Raw genomic sequence first — 17,261 nt, 5'->3', positions numbered from 1 at the left:
GAAAAATTAAATCGCTAAAATATACATATGCCGAATTCGGCAGACAAAATTCGATTGGGTGCTGGTCCGATGCAGCGCTAAAAAAATAACGATTCGGCTTATTCACCAAAAATTACGACTCTCAAAGGAATTTTAGAACATTGAAACCGCCAATAGAGACAACTATGTTCAACCGAACAGAAAACGCAATGAAATGAAAATAAAATGAGAGTAAAATAATCATTTTCTAACTGTTTGTTCCTTAACCGTAGTAATGCGTTCGTGTGTTGCTGTGATTTTAAAATATAAAATGAAAATCAGCAATAGGTAACTTAATAAACAATGTAGGTGTTAACAATATAAATATCGTATTTAACCTAGTAATTTACGATTAAAAAATATTCAACATGAGATATTAAACTAATTGTAATTAGATTTTTACACTGTTGATTGAAAATTGCGAACTGTAATTAATTTCATAACCTTCTTTTCAGCCAACATTCGGTAATTGATTATATATTGCTGGATTTAACGCGATTGCGCTTGATTTTTTCAATGTCAGTTACAGACGTATTTAATCTAACAAATATCGAATTTTAAATGGTAATTTATGTATGCCTTTTTAGTTATCGGCACTTAGCTGCAAGTAAAATTCTCGGACGTAAACAATACGATAATCAATAAGAAATATCTGCAAAAAGTATCATTCGATATTAACGTTTCCGTTATTATATAGAACAATAAAATCGGGCGATGCAGACAAATTTTGTATGGTCTTTTTCTTCCAAGTAAAATATTGTGGTTTCACGAAAATTTTGTAATTTTAAGATTTCAATTATTCCAAAGCGCTAAGTACATAATAAGTAATTTAACGCATCGTTCTATCGAGAAGCAGGTGTTCTGAATGTCACTTAAAATGAAAATTATTTCGAATAATGCATTAAATTATTTCGTATTATGTTTATATACTTGTTATTCTGTGTTTCTGGCATTGTTGCGCCTATAAGGCGGTTACCGAGCGATTCACATTCGTTCGTATCATTTTCCACGTATCGAAGATTGGAAAACACGCACCAGTGAGTGTTAGCGCTGGTATCCTGTTTAACTCAAATATCGCACAGCTAAACCGAAGGAATGCGGCACGGATAGAGTAAGGATACAAGGTGTCGAGTGTACATAAGCAGCACGTCATCGTCTAAAATAATCGGGCCAGCCACAATCAGGCAAACCTACTCTTTCGAGCCAATGGAAACCACGCGTTTCCCGTTGTAAAGAACCTATCGCGATTTAATCCCACGAAAGTTAAACTCACCTGAGCTAATCGTAAGTCCGTCGTTTGAGGAGCCACGACATTTCAACGAGTCCATGTAACCGCAGTCGGGAACTATTGTCTCAAAACCTCGCCCCCGGGCTCTTCAGTATCGATACATCGATGCTGGAACACTGTTGCGCTTGCCTGATATTTTCGCACTCGCGCACCCAAAGAGAAAGAGGAACTGAGATAAACAAACGGCGGATGGAGAGAAAAAGAACTTTGGAAAGAATTCCCAGTTTAAGCTTGCCAGGCAGTTTACGAAAAAGCATGAACGCGATCTACGTGGGGGGCTAGTTTTCCAAAACGCTGTGGTTATCCGTGGAAACAGAGGGAACGTTTAGGACGGCACGCACTGATGTTGGGCTCGACTCGATACGCGGAAATCTTCGAGAAGTCGGGAGGAAGAGTAGAACTGTAGCGTACCGGGAGCGGAGAGTGAGAGATTGAGTGAGAGAGGGAGGGGGGAGCGAGCGGGAGAGAGAGAGAAAAAATATGTAAAAGCACTATCTCCTAGTACTAGAAGACGCAAGTTTAGCGCCGCGTGCGAATAGTTTGTAAACTAAACTTAAAGCATCTGTAACACGGCTACACGGGCCACATTTTAAATGTTTGCTACGTTTGCTATTGCGTTAGTCAGTTAAAGTGCTGGTGCTGCGCTTCAACAACCGTTTTATTGAATTTTATTTTCACTGACATTTACTGAAATCTCTATGTAGCGGGTTGCAATCAATTTTACCTACTGTGAATGCGAATTAAAGCAAAAAGAACGAAAAGTTTATTTTAATATTTTTTGGATAACCTTAAAATAGTTTTAACGAGAGTCATTTAATACGCACATCTACTTAATTATTTAATTTTAAATGAATAAACGTGTCTAACTTACTACACGATATTTATTTTAGTTCATTAATTAAAGGATAGTTATACATTACTAGCTTTACTACTCGGCTTCGCCCGAAATTTAGATTCCGATTTTATAAAAAAAAATTTTTTTTTGAAAATGGTCACATTCATCTGGATTAGTCAGACATAATAAGCTGAGGCAGATTTCGTGATCTCAGAGTTTATCGTTCGAAAGTTTTTAGGCGACAGACAAACACACAAACATATAGAAGCTTTCTGCTTTATATATTCAGATATTAATTTATGTTCATCATGCATTGATCAGTTATTATTGTAGCGCTTTAAAATGCTCACTCCATGAATGAACACAATGTTTGAATTTGAAAACGAAACTGCAAAACATTAGAAATTTTAATGTCAGTTCGTGCATTTCCATATTGGTTAATGTCTAAAGCCAGGGCCGTCCCTGGCGGGGGTGCAGAAAGCGCCCCCGCACCTGGGCGGCCGCAGGCCGTTTATTATCTGTGAAGTTTTGACTAATAAGATTAATAACCGAAACTCTTTTGCACGATACTGTTTTAAATGATGTATATATAGATATAAAAGTAAACACTGCATATCAAATTTTTAATTAAAAAATATTAAATTAATAAAGGCGGCAATATTGTTTTTGCACCTGGGCGTCCAAAACCCCGGAACGGCCCTGTCTAAAGCATAATTCTTTATAGTCCAGAAGATTGACGATCAGTGTACATTTGTAATAGTTCGTATTATATGCATACGATCACAAAACTTACGAGTTTATTGTGTTTAATACTAAACTTTAATGTGGCAAAAGTGAATAAATCAGTAATAACTGAGGAATGCAGAAAAAAATGTGTGCAAAAATGTAATTTTATTTTTAGAGATCCTTCTTCTGCAAAAATGTTTTATAATACTAAACATTCTTTATATGTATATGACAACTTCTAAATAGAAAATATATCAGTCATACACTCAGTCTACATTTCTTTCAGGCAACCACATAAGCACAATGCAGAATTCTATGTTAATGCCAATGTGCATATTGTGACATAGTAATAAGTTAGGATAACTTAGATTAATTGGGTGTGATTAGGTGGAAGAATAAATGTTGCCTTGTAAATAAGAATGAATGTGTGTATGTCCTTTGCGTGTGATTCCTCCCTTTTGTATTTCTTATCAGCAACTATGGAAGGAACAGCATTTAAAAAGGCTAAGGTAAAACCGCATAACTCCGACGTAACAATAACACTGAAAAAGAATTACATACAAGGTAATAACTGATAGTAAATTTACGCCAGTAAACTGTATGCCAACTGCACGTAGTAGCAATTATGTGCCGACTTTAGTTAGTAAGTAGATTATAGTTAGGACTAACATTTTAACTAAGAAAATAACACTAAGACAGATTCAATTTTTTCCTCTACATTTTTGGGGAACAATACCGCTACAGTCACAACTACAGCTAAAACACTATTATAACAATAGATTCCTCTATTCCCGTGATAATAAAAACCGAAATGTAAAAGACAAATGTATGGAGAAAATAAGTCTACACAACTCGTTAAACGGAGTAATTGTTTATTTTTGGTTAAAATTTTAAGGACACATGCCCTAAATAAACATCCTACAAACAAATAAACAAACGTTTGTAAAACACCAGTTCTCGTCCGAATGGAAGTTTTGATTTTCTAACCACGAATAACTACATTTCTCGACTTCACAAATGGATTTTGTCAGGATGTTCTAAGTCATAAAAAGTTCACAAATGTAGCGTACAAGAACGAAATAGCAACTAAGCATTTGTTGTCATATGGTATATAGGTTATAATTTATATGTTCCCCTTATCCGTCACAACATCGAGGAGCGGACCTCGCATCACGCGCAGCCAGCCTGCGCATTTCCACTTATAGCCCGGTCGGCGCCTAGGAAGGTGTAGGTATCTTCTCCCATGGAAACTAGGCGCAAAACGGCTTCCCTTAACAAATTTGGCAACGTTGTATGTCACTAGAACCGCTGAGTTATGCCTAGTGACATGCAACGGCATAACTTAGCAATTCTAGTGACGTACAACGTTGCGAAGTTTCAGAAGGGAAACCGTTTTGACGCCTAGTGGGCATAGGAATATAGGGACGGACTAATAGTTGCGACTTTAGGCGAGGGGAGTGAAGCAGCTTCTGGGGAGCGGGGAACACGTTTACGTGTTACTCTGGTGTCACATTGGTGATTGATTCTGTCTTTCACCCTGGTTCCAATTGGTTCTGATTCACGGATACTCGATGAAAATAAGATTGCGCTCGCGCGATCACAACCAATCGCCAATGTGGCACCAGAGTACATACCACGTGACCATAGTTCCCCGCTCCCCGGAAGCTACTTTATCCCGTCAAACATTGCTACGTCCCTATATTTCTATGTCCATGGAATATAGGGACGGAGGAATGAGGGTATATCGCAATGAACCTCGGTCGAGGTGGCGCTCTGATCGTAGTGCTTAAGATGGCGTCTGTCGATCATGTATGCGTGAGTCCATGCGTGTATCCGTGTGTTGGCGCGCGCAATTTGTAAACAAAAATGGAAGAAGAGTACGGTGCAATGACTGTTGCTCAGTTAAAAGTGTTACTGAGAATTCAAAGTGCATCATTGCGAGGGAGAAAAAAGGATTTAATAGATAGGTTACTATTTTAATATAAACAATTTTTAAAATGTTTTTCATATTATTTATATATATTGTAATTTAATTATTTTCTTTTTTAATAGAGTTTGTTGTTAAAAAGTAATATTGTTTTTAGATTGATATACTATAATCGCAATAACCATTTTATTAATGAAGCAATAGTTGAACCGGAACAAGTTATTAAAACTCCAGCGCCTACTTTATATAAAGATATTAATGCATCCACTTCAAAACCAAATATCACTGCATATTGATGAATATTTAAATAGGTATTTCAAATAATACTTAAAAATAATTATGTAATAATTATCAATCGCGTGTGTCAGATCCGTGGGAGCTGCGCAAATCGGTAGAGGCGTAGGTCTACTCTTATATGGAATGGAGGATATATATCTTCTAAATTTTCATCTGCTTTACAATCCATTTTCTTAAAATCTTTAACTTCGGGGTTCTTGTCTGTTTATGTTCTATTAAGGTTTTAAACTTCCATTTCTGATCCTCTTTCTTCTTCTCCTTCAAGTATTTCTCTATAGAGGAACAAACTCCCCTGACTCTGAATCACTTTTATACTTCTTTAGAGATGGAAAAATTTTACGTATACTTTCCTTAGAGCAGAGCCAACCACCACGGTTCCCCCTCTTAACAATATTTCTGTTGATTTATACAAACACAACGCATTCCACTTTCCAACTTGTCTCGGGTATTAGTATTGGTTGGGGCTAGACTAGGGCGGGGGGCGCGTGCCCGCTCGCGGGCGCGTAAAGCATGGTAGCGAACCGATGCGAGGTTGGCGATGCTAAAAATGAGACTGTGGTTACAAAATTTCAAAAATAAAAAATGGCAGGACGGGAGGGTTCCCGGGTAGTCCCCAATGTTAAAAAAAAAATTCAAAAATAAAAATAATTTTTTTTATTAATTAGTTAATTTAGTATCATATTTTATTAAGAATTTAAACAATACAACCATTTCCAGTGCCCAAAACCAACTGTTGCGAGAACAATTCTTTTTGAAATCGTGTGATCTACTGTAAGATCACCTATGTTTTATTATTTTGCTTCCCTTTATCCCACTAATATTCTGTTGTTGAAGTAATGTAACATCCAAAGAAGTAGAAGGAGCATTTCTGACTTTTTTATACAATATATCAAGTATCTTGTTTGGCGTATTACTTTTGATAAGATTGTTTAAATAATTCGTTTTGTTTCCCGCCTCATCAAAACAAAGATTATGCAATTTTCCGAAGGTAGGAGAAATCTTAGTTCCTATCCCATATAATATCTTGGATAAACCTTTTGGCGTAAAATGATTATCCTCAGCTAAGAAATGATATAAATAATTTTCTTTACTAAAACACAATTCATGAAGATCTCTTAAAATAGAAGCAGCATTACTTCCTGCCATGGATAATATATCAGATAAATCATTGGACGAAAATCCTACTTTATAGAAATCATCTAAAAGCTGCATTTCGTTTCCTGCCTCATCAAAACAAATGTCATGAAAATCTTTAAAAGCAGAACAAATATTAGCCCCTGCTCCGTGCAATATATTACATAAATTACTTAGCGTGAAACATTTTTTCCTTTTTAAGAAATGATTTAAGTACTTTTTTGTTTCCCCTACAAAACAAAAGTCATAAAAATTTTCTACACTATCTACTGCTCTACTCAGCATATTGGATAAATCATATGGTCTAAACCCTGCCTTATAGAACCCATCTAAAAGTTTTGTTCTTTCTCCTTCGTCGTTAAAAAAAATATTATGCAACCTTTTCAGGATAGAAGAAGCATTAGCTCCGGCTCCACATAATATGCAGGATAAGTTGCTTGACTTAAAACCGGCCTTATAAAAATCATCTAAAAGCCTCGTTCTTCCTCCTTCGTTATTGAAACAAATACTATGCAATTTTTCAAAAGCATCTTTAGCATTAGCTCCTGCTCTACCCAATATACTAGATAAGTTACTTGGCTTAAAACCTTTTTTTCCGTCTATTTTCTTAGTAAAATGCTTTAAACGTTGCGTTTTATTTCCTTGCCTATCAAAAAAAGCATCGTACAGTTCTTTAAATGCTTTTGCAGCACTAGCCCCTGCTCCGCTTAAGATACTGAACATATTAGATAGACCTATACCTTCTTTCTCTAGAGTTTTTAAATATTCACTTTTATTTCCTTGCTCATTGAACGAAAGATCATATAAGTCTTTAAAAGCTTTTGCAGCATTAGCTCCTGCTCCACCTAAAATACTGGAGATATTAGATAGATTTATTCCTTCTTTTTCTAGAGTTTTTAAATATTTCGTTTTATTTCCTTTTTCATCAAACCATAGATTATATAGGTCTTTGAAAGCTTTTGCAGCATTAACTCTTGCTCCATGCAAAATATTCGACATATTAGATAGATTTAATCCTTCTTTTTTCAGAGTTCTTAAACGTTGGGTTTTATTTCCTGTTTCATCAAAACATACATCATACAAGTCTTTAAAAACTTTCGCAGCGTCAGCTCCCGCTCCGCATAGAATACCAGACATATTAGATAAATTTATCTCTTCTTTTTCCAGATTTTTTAAATATTCGGTTTTATTTCCCTTTTCATCGAACCATAGATCATATAAGTCTTTAAAAACTTTTGCAGCATTAGCTCTTGCTTTATTTAAAATACTGGACACACTAGCTAGATTTATTCCTTCTTTTTCCAAAGTTTTTAAATATTCGGTTTTCTTCCCTTTTTCATCGAACCATAGATTATATAAGTCTTTGAAAGCTTTTGCAGCATTAGCTCCTGCTCCACCTAAAATACTGGACACATTAGATAGATTTATCCCTCTTTCTTCCAGAGTTTTTAAATATTCGGTTTTATTTCCTTCTTCATCGAACCACAGATTATATAAGTCTTTGAAAGCTTTCGCAGCATTAGCTCCTGCTCCACCTAAAATACCCGACACATTAGATAGATTTACCCCGCTTCCTTCCAGAGTTTTTAAATGTTGGCTTTTATTTCGTTTCCCGTCAAACCATAGATCATATAATTCTTTAAAAGCTTTAGGGGCATTAACTCCTGCTCCACTTAAAATACTGGACATATTAGGTAAACTTATTTCTTCTTTTTCCAGAGCTTTCAAATATTTCGTTTTATTCCCTTGTTTATTAAACCACAGATCATATAACTCTTTAAAAGCTTTAGGAGCATTACTCCCTGCGCCATTCAAAATACTGGACATACTAGCTAGATTTATTTTTTCTGTTTCCAGAGTTTTTAAATATTCGGTTTTATTTCCTTGTTCATCAAACCATAGATCATATAACCCTTTAAAAGTTCTAGCAGCGTTAGCTTTTGCTCCACATAAAATACTGGATATATTAGGTAAACTAATTCCTCTTCTTTTCAGAACTTCTAGACATTTTTGTCCTTCCCCTTTAGTTAAATAAACTAAGAACCGATCAAACGCAGGTGTTCCTTCTTTACCAACTACGCTTTTAGCAAATTTAACTTTTTCAATATCTTTGTTTCGAATCTTCTGATAACTAGATCTATTATCTTTTATATCTTCAAAAAGCTTTTTCATTATGCCTTTTGTTATATGGTTCAGTTCGTGAGATTCTAGCCAACGTAAAGCTATTTCATGTAGCTCTTCTCGATTATATGGAACATTAGATTTATGTATCTCATTTCTAATCAAACTATTCAATTCTTCCCTATCACACTGATTAACTGCAAATATTAGTCTGTCTAGAAATTTCTCTTTCATTTCTTTTTCATCCTCATTCGAAACTCTTCCTTCTTCGTTTTCTTTTTGTAGAAAAGACGGAAGCTTTAATAAACCTAAAATTTTCGCTCTTGTTGCTTGTTCTTGTGCAAATTGATAGAGACCATTTTCATTTATACATGAACAATCTCTTAAAACTTTATACCTTTTCTTTTGAATATCTATACTATCAAATTTTAAAGGATAAAACTCTCTAGATTGTCCTTTTTTAAGTCTCTTTTCTTCTGTAAGATTTAGATCTGTATTAGTATAGATAATAAAATATCTTATATCATCTCCTAATTTCTCAACAAAAAGAGCAAAATGTTTATTAATAGAAATTTTATTCTTTCCTTCCTGTTGCCTTGAGGGAAATAATTGACCGTAATCGATAGCACTAGCTGCATCATGAGCCTTTACGTAAGTAATTCTATCTTTATAATTAATACTAATGTCATTAGATATACAATGGCTTTTTCCTTCAAAATTTATGGAAAATATGTTTTTATGCAAGAACATGGAATGCAAGAAGGACATTAATAAATTGAATTCGTATATGATCCCAGATATACAGCTGCCAAATTTTGTATGCTTTTCTGAAACTGTTATATCACGTAATATTCTTTCTTGTAATGCTATATAATCGTCTTGAACTTCGCTATTCTTTTCTATTTCACTTTTTACAATGCTGTTCAGTTCCTCTCTATTAGGCTGATTAACTGCAAATACTAATTTATCTAAAAACGCTCCTTTTATTTCTTTTTCAAATTCTTGAGAAAAGTTTCTTCTTCCGAATGCTTTCCGCATAGCAGACGAAAATTCTAATCTCTTTAAAACTTCTTCTCTTCTTGTTTTATCTTGTGAAAACTGATAAAAACCACGTTCTTGTACGGTATCGTTTGTAAACAAGAAGTCTTTTAACATGTTAGATTCCTCCATATTTATGCTATAAAATTCAAAAGGATAAAATTTTTTAAATCGTCCTTTCTTTAATTTCTTTCCTTCTGTGAGATCCAAGCCTGAATTAGTATAGACGATAAGATATTCTATATTTTTCGATACACCACATGGCTTAAAGATTAGATGTTTAATAAAACTATCAAAATAATCGTTAATAGAAAAACTTCGTTTTTCTTTAGTAAATAATCTAGCATAACTAATAGCATTATCTGTATAATATTTATCTACGTTTTCGATTTGTACATGAATAGACTTCCCTTCGTAGAGAAGAACTATACTATTAAACTTATCATGTTCAGAATCTTCAAATGTTAATGACAATGAAGGATATTTATGTTTATACGTCAACTTTCTAATCGAGCAAAGCACTGACAAGTCTAATTGATAAATAAGTCTAATCAAAGTATGAGGAAGATTACTTCTGTATTGACTAGTTTGACATGGATTACGTAATTCGTCAGACAAGTCCTGTCTAGATTGACCTTGTAAACTGCTATGCAATTCTGAATCTTTGCACAGCCTCTTTGATACTGCATCATCTGTATCTATAACAGAACGTTTCCGTTTTCTAGAACAAGTACAAGCTCCAGGATTTTCCTTCGCTGAGCTTCTTGAATGACAACTTTGTTTGGATGGTGTGATTCCAACATCTGTTAATGGCTCCAAAGGCTCTTTGGCTAACATAAAAATTACGTACCATTTTCATTGTCTTTCTTTTAATATTACATGGTAGTACAAAAAATGCCAGTCATTTTTGATGACTCACTGTATGAGTTCAGAGCATTAGATATATAATATGTTAAGTGTAACTACAAATTAAGTAATAACTACAAATTAGCAGTCAGTATAATCCAATAATTTTATGTTATTAGCAGCATATTAATATAATGTTCAGGTAAAATTTTTTTTTTTATACTATTCTAAATGCAAATTATAATTCGGTGACTTGATTTGTATTTCTTTAAGCCAAAGTCTGTATTTACAAAAATGATTTTTAATAATGTCTTTGCTATAAGTTCACCCTGGTTTCTCTTTACTACCTTCAAATAAACTAACAATAACTTAGCATTAATATATTACTAAGAACTTAATAATACCCTTTAAAAGCATCATCTGTGAGAACATTTCGTTTTGAAATTATGTGGTCTACCCGCTGCATGGAGTCAGGTCCATGACCCGCCGCAACCTGCAACCCGCTTGAATCCGCTGGTAGGTGCTGATGTAATTACATACACTGTGCTCAGAAATATCGTTCCACATACACTGCCAATACCGAATACTACACTGCTGTGCAAACACGTATGTACACCCGGCTCAAACGATTGTGGCCGATCGCAAGGCCAAGGACATACGCATATAGTGAAGGAGGAATAGTTGCAACTATTCCTCCGTCCCTATTGGTCCCTATAATCCTATGTCCATGATTTATACAATTATGTCTATCATAGTACGGTAGATGGCGTCACAGTAATGTTCCGACTAGAAGATCCCTATAGAAATATTTCGCGACAAAAAAAAAAGGCCAACCATGTGAACATAAGAACCATCCACTATCGAACTCGTCGTCCGTCGACAACAAACAACAATACTTAGTTTGTAAGCTATCTTCAGTCTGAATAAGTTCATAGTTAACAGTGGTTAACAGGATCCCGTGTTTTTGTGTATACTTGTAACATTTACTTTCTCTGTACTCTTATTGAAAAGTATTTGTAACTATCCAAAACATATTCAAAGTACGAACATATAAAGTTTGAATAATTATGAGAATTTTCGTAATATTTTAAGGTTATCTTTTAGAAATATAATAGTTTTCAATTCTTTAACAGATGAATGCTGCGTTACGCCTTACACGTTCTCTGAATCTACCCTGCAAACGATACTTGAGTTCTAATAAACTACCTCCTGAGATTGTTATGCCGATAAATAGAGAAATGATCGTTTGTTGGCATCCGAAACAAGACTTTCCCTACGAATACTCATTACCATTACCCGAAGAGAAACAAATTCCGTCGAACACCGTTCTGTGTATTGGCAAAAATGAAATCGCCGAAGTCTTTCAACACAAGAGAAGGGACGTGGTCATCGAAGAGCTTTCCAAAATTACACATACCACAAAACATAGGTGGTATCCCAAAAACAGGGATAAAAAAGAAAAGAAAACACTGCCGGATAGGCCGTATTTATAAACACAACCTTGTACACTTAGATATCTTAGTTTAATAAAATAATATTACGGCCAAAATAAACTACATATATTACGGTAAATAAATTATTGCAGTCCTTTATTCGTTTGCGTAATATTGCACTTATTTCCATACTGTTATTAGCACAGCTAAAGAATTAATATACAGAGAACCAAACGCACGTATAGTAGTCATTCGTTAAAAAAAAAAAAATATATATATATATGTATATCTATGCGAGCTTTGGTCCATTTTAGAAACTGAATTTAAATTTTATAAATTTTGAGGGAATATTTGTCTCTCCCCCTCGTGTAAAAAGATTTGCATTGCTTGGTACAGCAAATATCTTCCGAAGTTACGTTTTTCTTCCGCGTTCCATGTTGCCGCTATTCCGTAATAGTCTCCGCTTTTGCAGTTTCTTAATGTCTGTATCCCCATTGCATCGATCATGGCAGCCTCGCGTGTGTAAGCTTCCACTGGTATGCTATTCTGGAAAATATGGAGACACACGACTCCGCACCCTCCGTTCCAAATATTCAAAATATGCTGGATTTTTGTACTTCCGGGATTTTGGTTCGAAACCCACGCGTCGAATGCATCTTTAAGATGAGAATATGGTCTGTTACGTGTTCCTTTGCCTACATAAAATATGGCGGAAAGGAATGTAGACCAAGTGGTAGACTTCGGCAGATTTTCTGCACACGAAGGCAAATCCTTAGTTACGCGCGGATCTAAGAGTAGATAATTAAAACACGTCTTGTTCATGCCTTCCCTCCATTTTCTAGAAGGATCCACTAGCGAGAATTCCTTGAAAATGTTCTTTTCAATAATTCTGAATCTCCCCAAATGATTTACCCAGTCTCCATAAATTAAAGATTTTACTTGAAAGCTGCAGCAGTCTGTTTTAGAAAAGGCTCTAGAATTAATATTTTCGCCTGACAACGGCTTACACATTCCGTTTTTTAAATTTACGAGCCGTTTCAGATATATTTGCCTTGTCGTGTGGGTTATTGGTCCTGGATTGTCGCCTAGATTAATTAACTTTCGTCGCAATACCTCATTTGTCATCGATCTATCAAATGATAAATTTAACGACTGGGGCCCTGAAAATATTGGCAAATCGTCAAAGTTGATAAGAATTATATGAATAAGCATTAGAAGATTAGATAATTTTGACAAATCTTACATAATTGATCAGCCGAGGTGCAATTCTCTGTGGATTTGCTATAAATAATTGAAAACGAGGACACTCATTAGCAATTACAATCACTATCGATCAAATCACATGTTTACTTGCAATATCTTACCAGGGTGTTAGTGTATAAATTCTACGTTCTAGGAAGGCTATACCTTCATCAGGGTCTTCATACTTATACTCCTCTTGCACACTAATATACGATTGCGATTTAAAACTGCTAAAATACATAGTTTGGTAATTATCGAATATTAAATTTTAAGAGAAATCATAGGAATTATAATAATGCAAAATATTATAGAAAATAGTTACTTGTTACGTTAGGTGAATACAATATCGTAATAGATCGCAACAGTGAATTAGTGAAATTAAAAAGTACATCTGGTAGTAACATGCAATTATGTAATATAAATCAAATTCATATATGCTTCAGACAGCATATACTTAATTTGGTGATTATTAAATTACCTTGAAAGGAGCGTGCTAAAATTTTCATTAAAATTATTTAAGATATTGCAATTTTTCATTTCTTCGTCAGTCTTCCCTTGCAAAGCATTATCTCTTAATTTCTTTCTTTCTGTACGACCCACTGTTTTTATTTCTAGATTTTCCAAATTGCTGCTGAATCCTTCGATTAAATCTTTTGTTAAATTATATTTCTCAACGGAATTCATTGGCACGTCGTCGTCGTCATACTTGGTCTCGTGTAATCTTACTGCCAAATTTGTATTAAATTTATATTTCTGTTTTCGTACGTATCTTTGATCCGGTGATAAGGAACTCGTTGAATCGGGACTTGTGTTTTCTGGCGACGTAAGTCCATCATTTTTCCTGAGTTTTCTGAGAGACGAATATTGCCTGTACAATCGTTTCCTTCTTCTTGGCGTGGATCTCGCCACTTCTTTTCCTAAATTAAATTCGTCTGATCGATATGCTTGATTTCTCGTCATACAAGGCGTGAAAGTTCTGAATTTCGATTCCTTGTACGATAGTTTTGGAGATAGATATCTTCGATCTCTTTCTACTGCTTTGCCTATTATTAAATTTGGTGATTTGCTTATGATAGAATCATTTGGATTATATACAGGTATCAATGAAGTTTTATTGTTATTGCTCTGTCCAAAAATCTTGCGCCTGTATCTCGGAGTAACAGACTGTTTTTTCGTTCTAGTTTTTAATGAAAATTTTTCCATTACATCATAAGCCATACTATCATCCGTATTTAATATAGACGATGGGCTTATATCATATTGATTTTCTTCAGATCTTTCGCAGTCATCGCTAATTTCTGGCTCTTTAGAATTGGATTTTAAGGAACTAGAGAGCTGATGAATAATTTTATTTACAAGGCACTTCTCTTTATCTATTTCCTCTTGAAGCCGAAGTTCTGCTGCATTTATATCAAACTCATTGTCACTGTTTAAACTGTTGTCACTAAAATCAAAGAAATATTTGTCTCCAACGTTAGGAAATCTGCTTTCCTCATTTTCGTCAAATCTATTTTCATTTAGCAAATTTTCTCCGGTCATATGAGAAGCTTGTAATGCAGCGTATTCTGCTATTACCTCTCCATTGTTAATTAAAAGTTTATCTACAAAAAGAAATATAGAAAAAAAAACTCCAGTCTATAAGCTTTTATAAATCAGGGGTTTAAAACAGTTATGATATCGGTTTCGGTTCGTGAAACAGTTATGAAGAAGGAACCGAAGTTTCTGACTATATCGAATTGATGTGTACCCATCGAGCGCTTCGACTTTCCGCCACCAGATGTCATGGTGACGGATGTCAGATCCCAATATCGGTTCTGTAGAATCGTAACCGAAATCGATATAGTCAGAAATTTCGGTTTCTTATAAAAGTTATTCAGAATATCGGTTCTTCACAACTGTTTCAGTCAGAACCGATATATAACTGTTTGAAACAGTTATTTTCGAAACCGTTTCAATCCCTGTTATAAATACATTCGTCGATTACATACCAAATGTTATTTTATGTTTAGTTGGTTTATCTTCCTTTGTAATACTTTCGCAATATTTGCCGAGTACCACAATCGCTTTGTAATACTTTCCATCGAATGCATAATGGAAGGGATTACGTCCTTCGTCGTCCAAATAATGAGGATCTCCACCATTCGCTAAAAGTAATTCTAATACCGGAACTCTTCCCCATGCTGCTGCCACGTGCACCGGAGTCAGTCCATCTACTGATCTGTGGAATAAAATATTCATATATTCTCTTAGCATTGTGGAAATTTAACACTTGTTCCGTGGGAACTAGTTAATCTAAATTATTTACCTAACATTTGGGTTTCCTCCATGGCGTAAAAATAACTTAGTTACTTCTTCCGCGAAGGCCTCAGAGTCATTACCTATCACTAAGTGAAATGGAGTCACTCCGTATGTGGGAAGTAGCGTATTAGGATTCGCTTCTTTATTTAAAAGTAAAGTTGTTACTTGCCTGTTACGAAGTAACTTATTTAAAATAATAAATTGATACATATATATATTTTAAGATTAATATTTTCTAGATTCATGTAATATCGTTTGCTATAAGGAATAGAAAGTCACAATGCAAACAGTAATCTTTTTATGCGTTTAGCTGTCTACGAAAACAGTATTGTCAAGCTTGTCTCTGCGTTTATAGTTATTATTCTCGATTCCGCCTAAACTATTGGTCGGATTGGAAAACACTGTCGCAAAGAGTTGTATGCAATTTAATTATCTTTAATTTAAGAGTCGTCGGGAACAAATCGGTCAACTCTAACGCGAGATATGGCCAAAAACGTCGGGTCGTCTTCTTAAAAAATTACCAAAGTATTCATCGGACAATATCTCAAAAACGTATCCATAGGATTTCGGCTCAAGCCGATTTTAGAGTTTAGGGGACCTCCTTACATAAGAATTTCATAGTAGAGTCTCGATCAAAAATAATTTTTCAGATTTTGTAAACTAGTGTATGTTCACTTTATGTTCATTGAATAAAATATTATTAAGCAACTAATGTAATTTTGATTTTCTTCTGTGAGACCTAAAATTGTCCAAATTTAGAGGTAAAACAATGAGAACTCCGATTGCGGTGTAAAAGCCGCAACGCATCCGCTCATGCAAGTCTGAAGAGCGTGCCCACCGAAGAGTTAATAAATAAAAAAAAAGCCTGAATGTTACAGAATTTCGTGGCATGATTACCAGAACGACCCCTTAAGAAAGCAGCAAGAGCAAATTCTGACAATAAAATTAACAACAAAGTTCTTTATATGAAACATCTTGATAACTGTTATTATTAGAATTATTTTTAAAAGATAAAACTATTTGCAGCGAAAAGCTTTGCGTATATATATATATATATATTAATATATATAAATTAAGGAACATGGGAGTTCAAATTTCAGTCACATACGGATATATGATTTCAATTTTTCTGTGGCTATTTCTAAAACGAAAGACCACGAACGTGTTAATATATAAAATACGTATTATGAAATGTAATTTCAAAATCCTTGCCTTATGTCATTATCTTCTACGCCATCACAAAGAGAAGAAGCCAAAAATAGGTGTCCTTTAGATTTTAGAGCTGACATCGTGATTTCTACTGTTCCAAATATGATTTACTTCTTTGGTTACTGTAGCTTAATTATTCTACGAATTATTATGGTCGTATGTCCCTCGTCACTGTCATGTATAAAAGTAAAAAATTCATTAACCAATTTCGACATGATCTCTGAAATTTTAAACGCGAGAAAAATTATAACGCATTCGAAAACTTTATTACGATTCATTTTTATAAATATAGTACATATAATTACATTATTTAAAGTAAAGTTCTCGTATTGTTTATCTACCGAGTGTTTATCTAAGAGAAATATTTTCTCACACAAATACTTCGAAATTTGTGCTTTAAAACTGTATTCACATGTACATTTACAACACAGTGTTTTACGAAATGTTTGATAAGTGACTGGTACTCTTAAAAAACATTAAATGAATAATAAATGTCTAATGTGCGTATCTGTTCATGTGAACGACCATTTCGAAAATGTAAACAAAACCTTTCGAAAGGAACGATTCAATAACTACGGATCACAATTACTAATTACTTCGCGTGTCGTTGTAAAAATGTTATGGAAAATAAGGTACAGTTATATATCTCATTTACAACGTATTTTTCGGCATTCATTTTTATTTTACATGCGAGATTTTTAATTATAATAGTTTAGGCTTCTTACCCCTTGTTTACTCGTTCACTGTCATGTCATGGTCGCCGCCAATAGGTGGAAACTGGTCGCCGCGAATGGTGGCGCGAATTTCTTAGGGTGCGATTTCATGCTGACGCTCGACGCTCGTTTTTAG

At 34.4% G+C, this 17,261-nt stretch overlaps 4 protein-coding genes across 8 annotated transcripts in view; 1 reads left to right on the top strand and 3 right to left on the bottom strand.

Annotated features, from left to right (window-relative positions):
• LOC143368628 (protein decapentaplegic) overlaps positions 1-1,752 on the bottom strand; it is a 12,639-nt gene extending 10,887 nt beyond the window's left edge. Inside the window, exons 1-2 of one of the 2 annotated variants that reach the window (XM_076811563.1) lie at positions 1,292-1,752; positions 949-1,174 (exon numbers count right to left, since the gene is read on the bottom strand). In XM_076811563.1, the coding sequence (XP_076667678.1) occupies positions 949-971 (23 nt within the window). In that variant the 5' untranslated portion in view covers positions 972-1,174; positions 1,292-1,752. The remainder of the gene's footprint in view (positions 1-948; positions 1,175-1,291) is intronic. The other variant, XM_076811565.1, reaches the window with a different exon arrangement.
• Mrpl42 (mitochondrial ribosomal protein L42) overlaps positions 1-11,822 on the top strand; it is a 27,943-nt gene extending 16,121 nt beyond the window's left edge. Inside the window, exons 2-3 of the mRNA XM_076811574.1 lie at positions 11,143-11,270; positions 11,364-11,822. Coding sequence (XP_076667689.1) covers positions 11,364-11,723 — 360 coding nt within the window. The 5' untranslated portion in view covers positions 11,143-11,270 and the 3' untranslated portion in view covers positions 11,724-11,822. The remainder of the gene's footprint in view (positions 1-11,142; positions 11,271-11,363) is intronic.
• On the bottom strand, positions 4,943-10,866 carry LOC143368613 (uncharacterized). 2 transcript variants are annotated; one of them, XM_076811526.1, is made up of 2 exons: positions 10,635-10,866; positions 4,943-10,214 (listed from the first exon to the last, which is right to left on the bottom strand). In XM_076811526.1, the coding sequence occupies exons 1-2, from the start codon at positions 10,660-10,662 to the stop codon at positions 5,869-5,871; spliced, it is 4,374 nt and encodes a 1,457-aa protein (XP_076667641.1). In that variant the 5' UTR covers positions 10,663-10,866; the 3' UTR covers positions 4,943-5,868. The 2 variants fall into 2 exon arrangements, with proteins under 2 accessions (XP_076667641.1, XP_076667642.1); XM_076811527.1 differs by having other exon boundaries at positions 4,943-10,208; positions 10,635-10,865.
• On the bottom strand, positions 11,793-17,261 carry LOC143368618 (uncharacterized). 3 transcript variants are annotated; one of them, XM_076811534.1, is made up of 8 exons: positions 17,138-17,261; positions 16,416-16,583; positions 15,211-15,372; positions 14,894-15,123; positions 13,384-14,506; positions 13,028-13,135; positions 12,907-12,944; positions 11,793-12,823 (listed from the first exon to the last, which is right to left on the bottom strand). In XM_076811534.1, the coding sequence occupies exons 2-8, from the start codon at positions 16,490-16,492 to the stop codon at positions 11,994-11,996; spliced, it is 2,568 nt and encodes an 855-aa protein (XP_076667649.1). In that variant the 5' UTR covers positions 16,493-16,583; positions 17,138-17,261; the 3' UTR covers positions 11,793-11,993. The 3 variants fall into 3 exon arrangements, with proteins under 3 accessions (XP_076667649.1, XP_076667651.1, XP_076667650.1); XM_076811536.1 differs by having other exon boundaries at positions 13,028-13,132; XM_076811535.1 differs by lacking the exon at positions 17,138-17,261 and adding an exon at positions 16,718-16,740.

Source organism: Andrena cerasifolii, chromosome 4, assembly GCF_050908995.1.
Source record: "Andrena cerasifolii isolate SP2316 chromosome 4, iyAndCera1_principal, whole genome shotgun sequence".
In the NCBI taxonomy this organism is placed as follows: Eukaryota; Metazoa; Arthropoda; class Insecta; order Hymenoptera; family Andrenidae; genus Andrena; species Andrena cerasifolii.
This window is presented reverse-complemented; position numbering and strand designations above follow the sequence as displayed.